The 19519-nt window shown below is 38.2% G+C and overlaps 1 protein-coding gene across 2 annotated transcripts in view; it reads right to left on the bottom strand.

Annotated features, from left to right (window-relative positions):
* Positions 1–1717: 1717 nt before the first annotated feature.
* Positions 1718–19519, bottom strand: part of gpc1a (glypican 1a) — a 32423-nt gene continuing 14621 nt past the window's right edge. For both annotated transcript variants that reach the window (XM_026198445.1, XM_026198444.1), the window contains 8 exons: positions 8998–9156; positions 6990–7387; positions 4734–4899; positions 4442–4572; positions 4161–4298; positions 3945–4075; positions 2815–2990; positions 1718–2524 (listed from right to left, as the gene is read on the bottom strand). In XM_026198445.1, coding sequence (XP_026054230.1) covers positions 2316–2524; positions 2815–2990; positions 3945–4075; positions 4161–4298; positions 4442–4572; positions 4734–4899; positions 6990–7387; positions 8998–9156 — 1508 coding nt within the window. In that variant the 3' untranslated portion in view covers positions 1718–2315. The remainder of the gene's footprint in view (positions 2525–2814; positions 2991–3944; positions 4076–4160; positions 4299–4441; positions 4573–4733; positions 4900–6989; positions 7388–8997; positions 9157–19519) is intronic.

The following is a 19519-nucleotide window of genomic DNA, read 5'->3' as shown; positions in this document are numbered from 1 at the left end:
AAAGGTTGCGGGTCACATTAGCATTCTTGAGACTAAAAGACACGAGCAGGTCTGGTAGAAATGAATAGAACTTATTTAAAAACACAGACAACACCCATTTTGTTTTGAACAACTGTGCATGTTTATTACGTAAAACAGACCAAATGTACAAATTCATACCTCAAAGAAAATGCTAGTGCTGAAACTGAACGAACTCAAATGTTCCGTAACACACACATCTCTGGCTCTCTCGAATGAGCGGGCGCTCAGTCTGTCACTGTCTTATGAAACACGTTACGCTTGTGTTTGAGCCCTTCTCAATGTCCATTCATTGAGTCATGCCATCGACTGAGAGTATACAATGTGCTTTTCAGTTATACTGGACAACAGAGTACAAAAACGAACCTTCCTGTGACAGAAATCGTACACCACATCATGTACATTCTCAACTGCGTTTACATTCCACAACTTTTTACATTTCGCATCGGACAAAACCAGGTCCTTGTGGATTCAGCTCTAGTTGTGCATTGAAAAAAGAATATCAGAAACATGAAGATCATTTGACACATTTAAATGCAACATTTAGGGACTAGATGTTGATATTGTGCAAGACATTTTGTAGGAATGTTTTTTGTTGTTTTTTTTCGTCTGATCAAAAGTTCAGGAATATGGTAACATTACGCTCGTAAATCTGAATCAGCTCCTTGGAAGTGTTTTAAAACATCACTGCCACAAATGTAATTATTAACATTGCTCTGGAATCAAAATCGTAAAATTGTCGTTATGCCTTACGAGCTTTAATTAAAAGTGACAGGCTTTATTTTTAAAGTACATTATTCTGTAAATGACTGCTTCCCATTGGCTTTGGCTATAATGAAATTCCATTCAAGGCAAATCATATCATTCAAGGCTGACACATGCTTCTATTTAATTTGCCATCGGCGCTGAAAGTATTCCAGAACCGTATTTATTTAACATTGTGAATATGAATTTGCACTGCAACATAGCCACGAGTTTCCAAATGCAAGTTAAGGGTTTTCATCGGGGTGAGGGAAGCAAATATTTCGTGCATTCGTGTTCCTTGGACGTTTATTATTTTATGTTTACATTTTTTAAAAAAAGAGAACCTCATGTACAGGTAAGTTTTCACACTAACATCAGAGAAAAATATTTTTGCATTAAAAATGAAGCCCATTTTGGGGGGCTTAATAATTTTTTATTTTTTCATTCTAATGTGTCAAGTTTTTGGTGGAAAATGTGCTAAATTATGTCAATTATTACACAACTTTTTTATTAAAAAACATTTGCCTCATGATGCTTCTACCTAAAATCTAAATTAAATTCATGAAATGTAACCCTTAAATCTAATAAAATTGTTAATACTTATAATAATTGTAATTGCTTATTTTAGGAACGGTTAGATGTTGTTAATGAAAAATTTTACAAGTAAATTCTAAATTAGTATGAAAATAAAATTAAGAAAATAATTATGAATAATGCAAAAAAATAAAATTATATATATATATATATATATAAAAACCAGTATTTTCTTTTATGCAAAATAATTGCTTTTTTCTTTTGATGTTAGTGTGAAAACAAATAGACAGTTGCTAATCTTTTTTTGTGAAATTCATACATTATTGCAGCTTGCTATCATACAAAATAATTCCAGACTAAACCATTGAATCAGAGTTAAAAAAAAACCAAACAATAACAAAAAACACCATTACATAATTCATCAGATATTCAGCAATTTCGTATTTCAGTTCATGTCCATGCCATAGTTCATACATTTTGTAATCTAAAAGGGATCAGACTGATGCAACGTTTTGTAATTATGTCAATCTGTGAAATATTTAAGACAAAAAGAACAGTTGTGCAAAGACAAACTTGAGTAAGTGTGGTAAAATGAAACATGAGGTGACTTGGTGATCATGTGACTTTAAGAGCAAATAACTGTGGGTAAGTCTCTTAGGTGGCTGAGAACCTCGTATTGTAAATCTAAACCAGAATTCTTCCTGTCCAGTTCAACTTTTTACATTCAAAGATAAAAAAGCATGAAGTCAATTGATGTAACAGGTCAGTGTTTAATCTGACGTATATTACAAAACATAAAAATACACTGAAAACAAAATTCCTTTTCCACCTTATTCTCATGTCGTATGTCAGAGGAATTAAAATGTCCATTCACTCAAAAGGTTTCTTTTTTCTTTTTTTCTTTTGGCAACATTTAAGCTCACCTTTTCTCATTTTTCTCTATTCTTTTTCTTTGAAACATTCCTTGTCCTATGCCAAATTTCCTGACCCGGATCCCAAAGTTTGATTTAGCGTCTCCATTATCGTCTCAGCAGTAGAGTTGCGAGTAACAGAGCCAGTAAGATGACGGAAGGCTGAATCTGGTTTCCGGATCCTTTGACTCTTTTGTTTTCAGGGCCATAGGGAGAGAGTTTGGGCCTGTCCGCTTTCGGACCAAAAACCGGTGATCTACCTCGGACGCACAGGTGGTCTTCACACCTGCCACTTCCTGAGCCACTGAAATCATCACCTAGAGACACATTATGGAAAAAAAACATGATGCTTACATTTGTGCAAAAAAAGGTCAAAGAGGTAATGGTGACTATGCAGTATCTAATTTACATGAAATTGCAGCATAACACCTTCCAGCCCTAGAATGGTGCTAAATGTTGCATCATTGAGCTTCATTCATGTAACAGTAGTAAAACAAACTTAAGTAGTGAATTGACTTAAGTTCAGTTGATGCTGAATGATATACAACAATTTGTTCCCGTTTCATGAAGCCAATTGTATGATCATGTCGTTAAGATGTCATCTTACTTGTATCTTGGAAATCTACATCGTTGCCATCGAGGGCGTTTTTCAGGCGGTTTGACATGATCTTCAGCAGCATGATCTGTTGACGTATAGTCCTGTCAGGCTTGGTGATGTCGATCTCCACCTCTGGGTTATTAATCTGATTGGCCAGCCCATCGCCCATGACCTCTGGGAGATAACTGCAGAAAAATCCATTTTCCAGAACCATTTCAATCACGCACATTTTGTTAATAGCTCTTGTGTTACATTTTTCACAGTTAACGACCTTACGCTTTACACTTTTCTCAATTAAAAACCAGGCTTGTAATACTAGCTCGATTATAGTGCGTCATGCTATGCAAAACTTGTGTGGTTTTTAGCACATTTCTAAGGTGCTCTGTTTGGTTTTTAGCTTGATGCAAAAGAGTTTGATTGGTATTTATTGCATTGCTACGTGGTTGCTAGGGCCTAGGTCTAGGTCTAGGTGGTTGAAATGCAATGATTTTAGCAGGTCGTATTTTAAATGGCAGTCTGAGTGGTTTGCTATGTGGTTGCTAGGGTGTTTTAGCTCTATGTTGCCAAGTAGTCTTTAGATTTGTCTCAAGGACCTCCTAAAAGGTCTGTAGGGTTTTTATTCATTGTCTGTATATGGACCATAATTATAAGCAATAGCATTAAGGATGCTTGCGTTAGCATACACCACTAATCACATACCAGTACGCATTAATTATCCCACGGGATTGCTAGTTTGATTATACAGAGCTAATAGGTATTAATGATGACTAAAAATAAAGGTTTCTTGGCCGTGCTTACTTAAATCTTCTCTCACAAATGAAGACAAACCTCATCCAGTGATTAATCACGTCTGATGACTTAGGGCAATGGGAGTTCAACTCTTTGGCAGTGATACCTAAACAATCAATTTAACGACTTTGGCCACTAAAAGAGGGACGGATGCAGTGACCATGAGTAATGATCTATAAATTCATAATGCGTGTTCATCCCAAAAGTCATCCATCAAAAAGCTTGCACATCAGTTTAGCCTTGAAAAGTGCATACATTAATTACATAAACATTTACCACAAATAACATGTGGTGATTAGCTGAATAGACACCTTTCATCTTAGAATAGGTTTGCCCTAAAGATGTAATACCTTGCTTTGGTGATGCCATTCCAGCATTTATCAGCATTAGTTGAAGATGCCGTTTTACCACTGCACAGAGCCGAGGGGAGTTGGATCCAGTAAAATTGCATTTCTTTCAGTTTACTGGACACATCTGTGACCTGGGAATTGCACACACACTTCAATAACAATGTATAAAACTCATAAACGTTTGCCAGAAGTGGACACTGCCACACATGCACACACCTGCACCTCCAGTCTGGCTGCAGATTTGGGGCTGGGCTTGTATTCCAGGGCAGTAACTGTACTTGCTTTCTTTTTCGGCTCCTCAGATATTGAACTTGGCGTTCCTTCCTCACCGCGGTCCCCACAGGCCTTGAAAACCTGAGAACGCAACACAAACTTAGATGTATATAGTTGTATAAACAGTCCTTATGTGATCAATAAGTCTTTAAACTGACACCTCACATGTGAATCCAACCCAATCGTGCAAGTTTAAAATAGATGCTTAATTTCAATGTCCTAACCTTGCTGGTATAGATCTCCATGTTCTCCTGCATGGTGAGAACAGCGTCTGAGATTCTCACAGGAATTGAATAGATCACCGTGTCCATACTGGGCTCCGCACCAAAACTGGAGGCCACCTGTAGCATGGTTTCTGATTGAGGAAAACGAGTGTATGAATAAAGTGTCAAGTAAGTTTCATGTCCGAAACTGAAATATTTAGCAAAGTGACAGCACTACCCAGTGGGATGCAACAAAAACAGAAATCAAGTAACCAACAGAGTAAGAGTTTGAGTGGTATACTCTCTGCATTACCTATAAGGCTCTGCCACTCAGTGTCCAAGTCGGCCTGATTAGCCAGGCAGCCTTTCATGACATTCTTGCAGTAATTGATGCAAGGTTTGACTGATCCCAGACCTCGGCAATGAGGGCAGTACACCAGTTTCATAATGGCACGATTACACTCCAGGCTCAAAGGAACCTGTGGGAAAAGTGACCATTAGGCATTTATCCATGAGCTACCACTATTGTGAGCAAGGCAATTAACACAGCATCGCTTCGGGAGAACTGTTCCTGTAATAAAAGCACTACAAGACCTTTTAGCATCAGCTGAACAAGTTTGTTATCGTTTTCCATGAATGTTGATAAAGCTAGTTTGATTTTCTTTATTGTCTTCAACTAAGCATGTTATCTGCATGTGGATTCAGGTCATCTGTTATATAAGAATAGCTTCGAAGTACATTTAAAGTCTTTTGGGAAAGGCAAGTTTGGAAGGTAGAGTAATCATGCTGTATATTAGCTGAAGGCAACTTCTGTTTAATCGTTTTACTGCGAACGTGCGTGAACCTGCTGCTTATGCTACTAATGCAAACAGCTACCAAATGCATGAATTTTTAATGCTAATCCCGCGGAATATGCCATACAGTGGATTCAGCTTTTACATATGTCAACATAAGACCACTTAAACAAGACATGCATATTCCAAAATGATATATTCCCAACATCAGCAAGAATTTGGGTCTGCTTTGCAGAAATCTCCTGAGAGTCAGGCACCGGGAGACTGAATCCAATTCTGTAAGAAATCCCTTAAAGATCGGAGAGGTACCACTGCGCCCTACTTTCATTTGTCAAAGCAACTGGGAGTTCTACTGAAGGGTATGGTAGCCACTAAGGACTTGGACTAATTTTCCTTGTGTGGGTTTGGGCAAACATCTTCGGCAATGTTGCTGTGTAGTTATTTGTCTTGATGACATGGATCCAGTCTTGATGAATTTGGGAGTTTCTGTTGATTGACTTTCTAGGCAACAAGGGCACTAGGAGGTACTGCTCCCTTTTAGTGCATCCAGACCACCTACAGAGAGTATGACATTAAAGGATATGCATGGTTTTATTTAAGCCACATATAAAAAGTCTTGGTGTCCTTGGACTCTCTCAATTGCACAGTGTTACACCATGGAACAATGATTCATTGAAGAGTTTTTCCCATCACTGTATGACTCTAATGTCAAATACACCTGTGTCTAGGAGAATACACACTTCATTTCCAAGGCAACACCCTACCGCGGAACCCAAGGATCATTATTAGGAGATCTAACGCAAGATTCTTTGAAAAATACCAGTAAGGGCAAGGATATAATTCGTATAAAGTACACCTTAAAGCACTGTGAGGGTTGTTATTATAAAGGTGAGAAAATACAGACCAACGGTGCATCTGCAAAGAATTTAAATTTTGCCAGAACTGCTTGTTTGGACAAGAAGATGTTGGCAATGCTGAAGAGTTACAGTTCAACATAACATAGATGGGAGAAACTGTCGTGGGGCAACAAATGCACATCAAAAGCAAGAACTTTTCACAAATCAGGCTCGTAAAGAAGGTGGAAGACGGAAGTCTTTATCACTTGGCTGGTATTTGCCTAAAAGGCATGTCAGTGACTCAGTGACTTGGAGGAGAATCCCTGGTCTAATGAAACCTTAACTGAACTTGAAGACTTTGATGTGAAGCGCTATGTTTCATGCAAAACTTAACCCAGGAGCTCACACTGGAATACTCATTAGGAAATATCAATGTTAGAAGAATTTCTGGAGCAAAATATGCTATGATCTGCAAGAACATTGAGGATTATTGGCAGACGAGTCATATTTTAACAAGACAAAGATGTAAAAGACATTTGGTGAGTCTTGGTTAAAATCAAGAAAATTAGACCTCAGTTCAGTTGAGCACCACTGAGCATCAAGGCCTCAATCCTGTTTGAAGGAACATGAGCAATTTTGCCAAGAAGATGCCAATGCTGGTATAAACCGAAAATACTGCCAAAGGTGGTCCTACAAAGTGTACACTCTAGGGGTTTTATTTATAACTTATTTAGTAGAATGCTTGTTTTTAACTTTCATGCACGAATGCTAGCAGTCACCCTTGAGCACCCTGGGATTAATTGCCTTGCTCAAGGGTAGAACTGTCTTGGCACGCGGCTTGTTTCTTGTGGTTAACAAACCAGCTACCTTCCTTTACCTGCCCTGAGCCTAAACCACTACATCACACCCATCGTAAAAAAGAAAAATAATACACTTTACCTGAGAAACTTTCCGTACAATCTCTCCAGCCACATTAAGGCCCTGGATGAATGCCCGAGCAGCGATGAAAGCCCGCACCAGCTTGGTCTTCAGTTCCCGTGGGGCGTCTCCAAAAGGACGCAGGGTTTCAGTCTGCTTGGAGGCACACTCCAGGAAGTCGTCGGAGAGCAGGGAGGCGGTCTCGGGGTCAGACGCCTTCAAAAGACGCTCCAGGAGCCTCATCCAGAACTCGTCCAAGACCTCCTCGAGGTTCAGGGAGGCACCGCTGTAATATCGACGCAGGTCGGCATAAAGGTCACGAAACACTCCCGCATTGGGCCGGTACAGATCCCCCAAAGCGGCCACAAAGGCCTCCTCCAACCATCGCTCAGAGCCATTTAGGAGTTCCAGGAAATATGCTGCATGGATAAAAAAGGATAAGTCACTTATCATCGAGTGAAAGTAATAAAGAAATCACATACAATTGCATCCACTGACTACTGTTTGCCAGTGCAATTGCAATAACCTGTGTTGGGGAAAGTTACTTTTAAAAGAAATGCATTACAATATTGTGTTACTCCCTAAAAAAGTAACTAATGATGTTACTTTTTAAGGAAAGTAATGTGTGACATTACTTTTGAGATACTTGAGAACACTGGGCAGGGCTTCAATGCTTCAACACTCTTCAGCAAAAAAAAAACATGAAGCACAAATGTTACTTTATCTAAAGTAATTTTTGCTTATTAGTATGGTTGAATTGACTACAAACAGTATTTCTTTCTCTGGAAAATTTGTTTACATTGCAGTTTTAATAATATTTTTTTATATTTATCAAAACTCTTCCACCGATAATATAAAATACAAATAATAAAGCCCCTTTCACACTGCACGTCAGACCCGGCATTTTGCCGGAACATTGCCAGGTCGCCCTCTGTGAAAGCAAACACATCCCGGGAATTAATTCCGGCATTGAACCCAGGACGAGCACTGTGTGAACAAAAGCCCGATCTAATGCTGTGTCGAAAGTGATGACGCATGTTATCGCGTGACTCTTTTACCGGCTCTTTTGAAGGAAGATCAACGTTCATGACGAAAAAAATATGTACAAACTGTAATGAAGCAGAGATCAGTTAGTTCCTCACTTTCCACGCTGACGCCGATATCGTTTGCTTGCTTCAGTTAAAGTTTTTGACTCATACATTACATGTCACGCCCTGATGTCAAGTGTCGTTACGGGATCTTTACGGGTTGTGTGTGAAAGCACGCTCCTATTCCGGGTAATCACTGGCAGTGTGAAAGTGCTAAATCTAGCGACCCGGGAACAATTGCCGGAACACTTTACCCATGTATTTGCCAGAAACACAGTGTGAAAGGGGCTTAAGTGATACTGTACCTAATGTTCTTCCTGTTAGGGGAAGAATGCTACTAATTAAAAGTATACTGTATGTTCAACATTCAGGTAACTAAAGTAATAACCAATAATTCATAATTAATATATTTATATAACAGTTGTTTGTTCGCATATAAAGTAAAAAAAAACACACACACACATAATTGATTGACAGTTTCTCATGCACTGCTGTAAAAGGCCTTCACTGTAATTGGGCCACTCGGTGTGGAAACATTTGAGCTTTAGAGTTTTCCTTTTATCGAAGCACACAAAGACACAAACCAGGAGGGAATTTGGACTTCAAAGTGCTGCAACTCTTTAACCCTTCAAATTCATTAACCCTTATGCCATTAAATCCACAGAAGGGTAAAGGAAAAATGTTAACTAGAAGCAGATGAAGTTTCATAAACTACCACTCTAGATAAGACCTCTACACTGTAAAACCTCTAAATCTCATTTCCTCTGTGAGTTTCTGCAGTTGCTACTCTGTTCTTTTTCACCTTCACACTTTGGGTTTGAAAATCATCTTGCTAGCATTAACAGTGGAAAAAAACTGAACAGTTGTGTTAGCAACTGTGAGACATAATACAGTAAATCAATTGGCAACCAACTACAAGAATGAAAGCATTTTGGACTCACTGTCGAAGGTCCTGTACTGGGCATTTAGTGAGGCTTGAATGGAACGTCCCGCTTCCCTAACCAGTCCTTCAAATTCCCGGCGGCTCAGGTTCGACAGCGTTTCCTCCATGGCACTGGTGCAGCAGGTGTAACCTTGTGGGCAGATGCGGAGATGCTCGCCTGCAGATGGAATGGAAAGATAATACGATTTAAGTAGAGTTTTTAACCTAGTTATGCCACCAAAGATGTCAATTACTCTAATATCGTCATATATCAAGCCCCATATAATATTAAACTTGGACTGATGCCAGAAAAGGTCAAACATGATGTCATACTTCCACGAAAAGCATAAATAAAGACAGATAAATCTCACACAGTGTTCTGGAAAGGTCTGCGATGTGTTAAGTGACTCGTACGAAATATAACAAAAACAAAAAAATGACAACATCCTTAAACCTACAACAAAATGAAAATCTGCTGTTTATCGACCCATTGTTAAGTTCAAGTTATAAATTGAAATGCTTACTGTTTTTCTGCTTGATAAATCATGCAATCTCTCTCTTTCTCTCTTTCTCTCTTCAGGGTTGTTGTGTATTAGTAACTTGTAGTGTAGCTAACTACTGTGTTTACTAAAGGGTAGCTGAACGACGAGTAGCTTTAGCTTGTAGCTTAACAAGCTAAGGTTTTAAAATAGCTTCCCCTGAGCATCACTAAACAAAATGCACTGGGTCAGTGAAGTCCTCAGAAAAGCAAGAGCTTCTTGGACAAGGCTGAAATTTAGCAAACAACTTTCCTGGTTAAGCCTGTCTTGGGTCATGGCTTAGGGAACTAGAGCGAGAGATGCTATCGCCGCTATGCATTTTTTATGCCGCCTGATTGCAGCGAGAGTGAAAAATCATGAAGAAGCACAATTTTATGCATTCACTGTGGTAAGACTGTAGCTGGGGGGCTAAAAAACTCACTTTCACCATTTTATGGCCAACCTAAGAGTCTTTCTATCAGCTCTCCTGTGTATCTGTGGTTAAGTTTTTTTGTGCTAATGGGGTTTGGCCTAGAGTGCATTTTTGTGAAGTTTTTGTGTGCAATATTTTATTTATAGAAATAGAAGTATGGTAAAAAGACATACAGAAGCACTCAAGTTATTTGCAAAAGTTTTTATTCAATATTTTTAATTACTGACAATACATCAAAAGTTTTTAGCGTTTGTGTATTAGGTGAAAACATTTTTTTTTTGTTAATTCAAATCAAATTACAATTTTAGGTGAAAAACAAATAAAATAGGTTTAAGTTGAAATTCTATGATTAGAAATATAACAATAAAGCTGAATAGAAATATAAAAATAACTGACAAAAGTACATAACTAAAATTAAAATGAACACTGAAATTATGAAAATAAAATCGAATTTAAAATATTAATAAATGCTATAATACTGTATAAATTATACTGAATAATGTGTAACAAAGAATGTGTTTGCATAGATAGATAGATCCCCTCCAGTGGTCTCTTTCAAAATTCTCACAGATCTTTAGGTCAATGGGTTGAACACCACCGGTTTCATTCTGATTGGCCTCCGTTAAATTTGTCTAATAGGTGTTCAAACTTCATTGGACGATGGCGTCCATGCTTTTGGAAACATGCTAATGTGCTCAGAGATCCTTATGGCACATTAGACAAAGACAGCATATCAATTTTCAATCGTTGTTTTAATAGTTTTTTTTTTTCATTTCATAATGCCAAAAAGTTCCAGACCTGTGCATTTTTTTTTTGTCCAAAGATTGAGCTCTTGCATGTGTTTACTGGTTTTGTTGGAGATATCTTATTCTGTTCAAGAGTTAAAGCCATTTTAGTAAAAATAGCCCTGCCCCTTACAAATGTTTTTTCATTCCTATTTAACGGTGAGTCAAAATTTTAGCTTTTTTTGTTTTGCTCCGATCAGGCAAAAAAGAAACCTAGGAGTAGTTCGCAAAAGTAGGTTTTGAATTTACTTGATAGTGGCGGGAAAATCAGACCTTGAAGAGCAAATATGACCTTCTACACTTTTCTTCATTTTGACCCAAGGATTCCAAAGAGTCTACGCCAAACGGTATAGGAGCTATGAGCCGTTTTGCATTTTTGATTGCTTTAGCGCCCTCACAGGCCATTTGGATCAGAGTAACGAGCCAGACTACTACCATCTGACCAAGTTTCAGTTTTCTAGGCTTTATGGTTTGGTCTGCCCGATCAGTTTTACCGTAGAATAATAATAATAAAAATCCTAAAAATTACTATAGGGTTACTGCGGAGCCCCGCACATGACATGCAAGAAAAAAAAAAAGATCCGTAGGGCTCCGTAGGTTTCAGCACAATGTGCTTGAACCCATAAAAAAAGTACAAATATGTACAAATAAGTAAGTCTCTGATTTCATAGCGTGGCTCTCAGAGGCCAGGTTTCAAACATGCTCAGCTGCATTAAATCACATGCACGCATGTAATGAGCCTGATTTGAAATGTGTAGCCTCGTACGTCAACAAGCAGCAAGATCCCAAGATCATATTCCGCGTGTCGCTCTGCATATTGTGGTGTTAAAGAGCCTTCAGTGTCATTACGTATCGCATCCCGGGCCCTTCATTGCAGTCCGTGAGCAGCACAGGCGTGTGGCCTGCATATCAATGTGTACTGACGAGGGACCGCGAGACACAAGACAGATGAAGCTTTTCTTCCCACTCTGGCACACAAAGGAAGAATCTGTGCGACAATGTGCCCAAACACCCAAATATGTAATTGCATACTTATATTACAGCTGGGATCTCATTTTGCACATTAACTAAAAACATATGTAAAGCGACAGATAGTGAGAAAGTGTAAAAAAAAATTAAGAAAAAAACAACCAAAGCACACTGGATGGATTACTGTATCTCACAATGCAATGGAGTTGAAGCTTGTTTTTCCTCAGGATTAAAAAAAAGCAACTTTCTATTTTATAGTTTGAGATATAAATGCACAAGAAAAGAAGAATTGTCAAAATTGTGAGGTAAAAAAATAAAAATCACAATTGCGAGAAAAAATTGTTTGAAAAAAAGTCATTGCAAATTTTTATCTTACAATTTGAAATTAAAACTCAGAAGTGAGGGAAAACATTCTGAATTATAAGATACAAACTCACAATTGGGAGAAAAATAGCCTTATATATGGCATATGGCGCGGTTGCAATTCAGGTGTCCCGAGATCGAATCCCGGCTCATGGACCTTCCTCTTTTCCATCCCCCATCTCTCTCCCACTAACTTCCTGTCATATCTCTACTGTCCTGTCATAGAAAAATGCAACAATGGCTAAAAAAAAAAAAAAAACGGAATTGTGAGATGTAAACTAAAAATCTATAATTTTTAACACAATGTCTACTTTGAGTTTTTACATCTTTGCTTATTGCGAATAAATTCTACACAAGTATGCATACGTGAATGCAACAAAAGCAGTCTTGTACATGTTATTTTGGTATCGTCACCACCAGTACTTAAGGTGGGTGATAGTTTTTTTTTTTTTTTAGATGTTTGTACTATTAAACTGTTAAATATTATTCAGAGCTGTAAACATATTAACAGTTAACAAACTTGGACTAACTTGCAAAGGCCTCTTCAAAGATTACTTTACTCCTAGTACTAACGTTTGAAATCATACATTCTGAAATACAACGGTTTAAAATCACATTGGAATCAGCAACGCATGCTCAGTAGAGGTTGTTTAGGTCCTTATGACATTTTTACATGAAATGTAATTAAACATGCTAAATGAGGTAACATTGTTTGAAACGTTTATCATAGTACTTACTTTTTCCGCACAGTTTTCAATGAAGTAGTAAGCAGTGCGCAATAAATTTTGAATGCTGCAAAAGAGAGACTAACAGAGATGGGTCTTCTTGTGTGTGCATGTGCAAACTGAATCTCACTTAATTCTAGGCAGATCAAGAGATGATGCATATCTTTATGAATGCAGGATGCTCGCCAAAGCAATATTTTAAATAAGCTAAAAATAAATCCTGAGGAATTATCTCTTTTCTGTTCCGAATAAACATGGTTCAGGCTTCCTTGTGCTGCCATGTCTGTGTGTTGGATGGAAATCGACAGGCTGCCAACGACCCTGAATCAAAGCTTGACAGAGAATCACCTGTCAGCCGCCTCCATCTGGCCCGGAAAAAAATCAAGGGTTTCTTCAGACAGCCTAATTGTTAGAGATGGACAGCTAGACAAATAGTCGAGCAGGATGACAAACAGGCCGAGACGGTGGAGAAACCTTGAGTGGTGTCAGATGAAACAAATCCCTTCAAGTTAAACTGTTAGTAGGTAGCTTTCAACCCAGCTGGTGCGATCCCTTCAGGGCTTGTGACTATTTAATCAAAGAAATGCTTCATGCATGCGGTGTAGTGCTGAGTGCTCTTTTTCCATTCTTCTCCCTTGCATGCCTCTCTGATATTGGCTTACATGCTGCAAAATACATCAGGGTATCAACTTTTGAACAGATCATTACAAATAACGAAGCTCTTTTGAACAAAGCACTGGGAAAATGTACAGTGGCTACTTAGAAGCATTTCTGTCTGTGCTATTAAACCTGATGTGTTGTTATTCAGGTTGCTAATAACATAGCTTTAGCTGACTTGCTTAGCAAGATTTTTTCAAACTTGCTCTGTGAAAAGTAGATGACTTGAAAAAGAAAAATGGCAGTAAATGTTGACATTTATGCTACTTTCCATTGTAGCGCTAAAACAGAAATATTGAAATATCGGGGGTGGGGGGAGATTGCATCACAAAAGCAATTCTGAGAAGTCCGAATTATGAGAAAAATTTTAACAATTGAGTGAAAAATTCAGAATTGTGAGAAAAAATAAAAAGTTAATTGCAAATTTTCTTAGAATTCGAAATATAAACTCAAAATTCTGAGAAGAAGAGTTTGAATTGTGAGATAAAAACTCACAACTGCAAGAAAATACATCAGTATTTCTTCCATACCATAGCTAATTTATGTTAGATTAAAAAAAAAAGAAAAGGTTTATTATTACTAACATAGGACACATGGTACAAGAAAACAATCACATTACAATACAGGATTTTCAAAGACTGATGTTATGATTTACAATATATTGACAGATTTTCTGAGGCCGCTCTGTACAGACCACATTCCAAAAAGAAAATCAGCGCTAATTCATTGAAAACACCAATGTTGACACAACGGACTAGAACGCCTTCATGCTTTTTGAATTGGCTTTTGAAAATGGACTTGGACTGACTTCAAAAAGAAAATCGCGAGACCTCGTTTTAAAAGTGAACAACCAAACAGTAAGAGGAAGTTCTTTTGAGGGATGTTCTTCAAGTTCATCTTCAAAGCCCCTGACATACCAATGTGAATAGTTATTTTATTTTCTCATCTTCTTTTCCTGGGAGAGGATTTGAGTGCACTCCTTTGAGATGAGAGCAAAGGCTGCCTCAGGCACAGGTTTACCAGCAGCAGGTGCGCGAGGATCTACAGGTGAGCCCGGCTGAGGTTTAAATCCCTGCGCTGGCCAAAAAAACATGCTTGTGTCCTCCGTGCCTGATTAACAGTGTGTCTATGAGGAATGAGAAAGTGTTTGGAAAGCTTGCTTCCCTACCAAGCCCTTCTGCAAGACTTATAAACACCACACCCACATTACCACACAAGTACTGCATAGCACAACGTTCAGGAACAAGCTCAGCAAGCAGTAAAAGAATTTATGGAAACACACTGAGAGGTTTATTTAAGGCGCGGGAGAAGTGGAGCTCAAGTGCTGACATACTGACAGAGCAACTCAGCAATACAGTACCTGTGACAAGATCTGATTTAAAGGGGTCATATGATGCGATTTCAAGTTTTCCTTTCTCCTTGGAGTGTTACAAGCTCTTGGTGAATTAAGATGATCTATAAAGTTGAAGAGACTAAAGAGATATTCTTTATCAAAGTTAAGATTTTAGACCATGCCCTCCTAAAATGCCTTGTTTAAACCCCCCCCCCACATGTCTACATCACGATGTGGGAAGATTTGCATAACACCGCCCAAATGTATATAGATATATACAGCTGGGGGGCGCAAGGATTGGAATTGAGAACCGCTGGTGTAAAGTGGTGCTTGTCGTTTGTGGTTTCTCCGATCACAAATGGAGACATGGATTTATGTTTACTCAGCATGGAGCGATGAAACACAAAGCGTAAAAACACAGCATAAGTCATTATAATCCATAATTATGTCCCCACTGGATGCAACAAATGGCTCGTTTGTGATGGATTTGATTGGTTTTGTCTGGTCGTGCCGGGAGATGGCATCACAGTTTGGTGAGGGGCGTAACATTTCCATCACAGGCTTGAGGTATTCGGCCAATCACAAAGCACTGGATAGCTGGCCAATAAAAGCACACCTCGCTTTTCAGAACGATGAGCTTTGTAAAAAACTATGCATTTCAGAAAGGCGGGGTATAATGACCCCTTTAAGATCTGAAAAGATCTGATCTAATCAGAAATGACAAGGTACATGTGGCCATATCATTTGGTTTACTCAGGCAACTGGAGTACAGAAAACACTAAGCTTGTCGCCATTCACCACTAATCTCCGAATCTGACCTTCTTTTTAAATATGGGATTATGGGTGGCATGGCGCTTTGCCCAGACATTGGTCTCAATTAAGAGAATAAGCTGCCTTTAATGAACACAATGCAATATCTCTGTAATCCCCAGCAGACCAATGTCCTCAAAGGACACTGAGAAAATACGGAGAGGAAAAAATTGGTTAGGAAGACAAAGAGAGATGCGGGGTGGGATTGTGTAACCTAGAGCAATTTTATCTGTAAAAGAAGTGTGCCAAACACCTACACATGTGTCAGCAGCATGGATTTAAATTTAAGCATGGACGGATTAACGCACAGCCCTGCCAAGCATTTTCCCAGTGCTCCAGACCAGCAGGGGGCCCTGATGAGCTGCAGAAACATGCAAAAGAAAAAGTGCAAAATGAGCAAACGAACTTGGTCACATGTTTGGAGCTTCAGAAATGGATGCTAATGCACTGTAAACATAGTCCATAGCTTGTATATTTGTTAAACTTAAAACTGACAGGGCCCTATGAGTTTCGCGATGTGGAAAACGCAGATGGAATCATGGAATCCAGTCATAAAAACTGAATTGACTCTATAACATGGAATGTCAATGAATTTGCTAAATTTTGGATGGATAACACAAAAGTCAGTACACTTAAATCAGAATGCAACATGATCTAGTGTCTGTGAATATTAGGCTGCAAAAATACAATTTAAATATGAATCTTGCATGTTCTGTGCGTTTATGTATGAATGAATGGAGCAGACACACGGCTTTTTTTACTACAAACAAAATAAAAGTTTGGGTTAACTTGAAGAAACAGTGACATAAATATATGAATTAATGTAATGATAGTACTACTACTGCTCCTAATAAAATTATTATTAAAACATTATTTATTAAGGAATATTTACCAGAATTTATTTAGCAGAAAAATTTAATTCTAAACCTGAATTTCTGAAGAAAAAAAGACAGTTGTAGACCCAACATAAATTACTTAAAAGAAAATAAATTTACGACAAACTGATCAAGAACTCAATAGCAATTAGCTGATTTTAGTAAACCAAACAAATTGGTCAGACACCACTTTATACTTGTTGCGAAAACTAGATCAGTCAAAGTATCTGCACTTGAAGGCCATCAATTTTGGGAAAGCTTTGGTTACGTAACATCTCAATGTGCCTCGCGTTTCTGATGCATGGCATCCATGCCCAGGACATCCGGACGTCATAATCCATTCCTGTATACATGGAGGTACCCTGTTGGGGAATAAAAACTGATGAGGGATTAAGTCCTTATACTACCGAGAGTATAAAAATAATCTGGGGCTTTGACACCTCTGGCCAACTCTTCTAATCTCCTCTCATGTCCGTTTCTCATCTGGTCTTCCGCCACATTTCCAGGTGACCTTTCTTTCAACCTCTTCCTGTGCCTATTAGCACTCATTACCCCCCTCCTGCTGGGTTTCTTGCACTCTCTCAACCATATGCCTCTGGTCTCTCTTATCCGCCACCCTGCTGAGTCGCGGGGCTGCTCAAAGAGTCCGAGTGTCCCAGGCGCCGTGCCGTCTTACGCTAAGAGCCTGTGACCCCTGAACAGGCCTTGCACGAACCCGCAATAAAGGCGATTGACGGCCACTCGCTTTATGTGCTAAAAGAGACGACTTCAGAACAAGCCTTATAAAACACTGGAAAGTACCTTTTAATTGATTTCCTAGGTAGTGCTAAGATGCCAGGCCTTCCTTTCTTTGGTAAATGGGTAGGATCATCAAACTGAGGTACGTCTGTGGTTTGGCCATAATCGGCAGTGAAAATAGCCCAAGCCTGACTGTGATTTAGTTTGCACATGGTCTGCTCTCATAAGCGTGTTTACAGTTTTATGACCCAGGGGAACTGAGGAAGCAGAAGGGAGTGTGAAATATAAAGGCCATAATAGGTTGGTCTAATGAGCTGCTGTGATCCTATAACACACAATATATGAGAGGGTTCAAATGGAAAATACAACCCTGTTGACTTTATATTTAGAACATGATATACAGGCGCCTTTCGGGAAACTAGTAAAATAAAAAGTACAGCTTAGTGCTACATAGAAAGCATAGCATAGATATTTGAACTTAATGATAAGAGCAACACCAACACTTAAAACACCACAAAATGCACAATAAAGTTAAACTGTCCTGTCCCATGTTAATGTGGAAAGTCAACTTAATAATCCAATCGATTGTAAAGTGGCTGTAAAAAAAACGTGTTTCCCAAAAGCATAAAAAAAGAGCCTAAAGTAGATTGTAGAAACCATTGGCACCATTGGTCTCTACGGTCTACTGGTTTTACATGTTTTTGTGAAATGCAGCCTAGCTTGGCTTGAATCAACCAATGGTTTGAGTTTGGAGCTGGACTATTCTTTTTAATTTTTTTTTATTTTTGTCTGACCAATTGTAGACGAGGGGTTGTTCTGGAAACTTGTTTGATTGGTTTTTGCAATTGTGTTCGTGGCTGCTAATGTGCTAATTGACTTTTTTACTATATATTCCTGTGAGATTATGAATGATTATTGTAAGCTAATCATAGACGAATGTTATTTAAAAGAAAAAATATCAAAATCTATGTCCAAACATAACTTGCTTTGAAACATTATTTTGACTTATGTCACCTAATGAACGTTCATTCATTCATTCATTCATTCATTCGTAGGGTGAAAAATGCATCATATGACATTTCATAATCAAATCAAATCCTGATGAATAAGACCTCATTCCATCCAACATTTGTTTCTTATTGAACAATGTTCCACTCTGATGGCATATCGAAATTCTTCCATTTGGGATTGATTTCATATTAGCTTAGCAGACTTGTAAACATCTAATAAACCTTCTTTGCTTGCGGCAGTACATTGAGGCAGGCAGTATATATTTCTTGACGACCAGCTTCCTATCTTCTTGAACGTTTGTTGAGATCAGAGCAAACACATAGTATGCATTATGGATACACTCTAGAAAGTATGCCTTGCCTCACTAATGGTGAAAGATGGCTAAGCATACAACCCAGCTTTTTGAATTGGACATTTCTAGGTTTTCATAAATCTAAAAATACACCACAGCTTAGACTCTGCCTTGCTGCGTAGACACACACGTGTGCAAGTGAGCACGTGCGTGTGTGTGCAAACAGCACACGTAATCGCATGCATTAAAATGTTTGCCAAACCTTGTTAAAACAGATGTCCTGATCTCTAATCGAGTAAGAGGCAAGAACATGTGTGAGAGTGCAGATGAGGAAAACGGGGCTAAGGGGTTAAGACGAAAAGAGAGGGTGAAACTTAAGAGAAAGACCTCAAAGAACTCTTGTCTGTTTACTTTAGTGCTTCTTAAGAAGTATTTTTAGCCTGGATTTTGATGCTGAAGTATTCAGCTCTGGTACGTACCAGTGGTGGCTGGCATTTCTTTTAAGAGTGGGGAAGCACAGATGCCAGTTATCAGTGGCAATAGTTGTATAGTTAAATACAAATAATAATACAAACACACAGCCATTTTGTTTATTTAAAATAAGTAATTTATAAATAATAATAAGTAATGAAATAAATATTTTTAAAAAATTACATATGCATTTAATTTTCACTCCAATAAAAAAAGGTATTTTGGCATTTGACTTTTTTTGTAAATTTGTGTGCAATGCTTCATCCGCACCACTAGGGGAGGTATAACTTGTGTCCACTGACTACAGACATATTTATGTAGAAAAAAGCAAAACATTTGTGCATGAGTGCTATGTGACATTTTACGTTTTAAATTAGGGCTGTCAGCCTGTTAACGCATGCGATAAATTCAAAAATCCTTAACGTGGATATAATTTAATGCACAATTTCTATTCTTAACCTTATACACAATTCTGCTCCTGTGTTCGCAATCAGATAATTTTAAGCAATCAGACCATTTTAAGTTTTTGTAACATTCACTTAAATATTAGCTATATACAGT

The sequence above is a fragment of the Carassius auratus genome, chromosome 22 (assembly GCF_003368295.1).
Source record: "Carassius auratus strain Wakin chromosome 22, ASM336829v1, whole genome shotgun sequence".
Lineage (NCBI taxonomy): Eukaryota > Metazoa > Chordata > Actinopteri > Cypriniformes > Cyprinidae > Carassius > Carassius auratus.
Note: the sequence above shows the minus strand (reverse complement) of the source record. Positions and strands in the feature narration are given on the sequence as shown.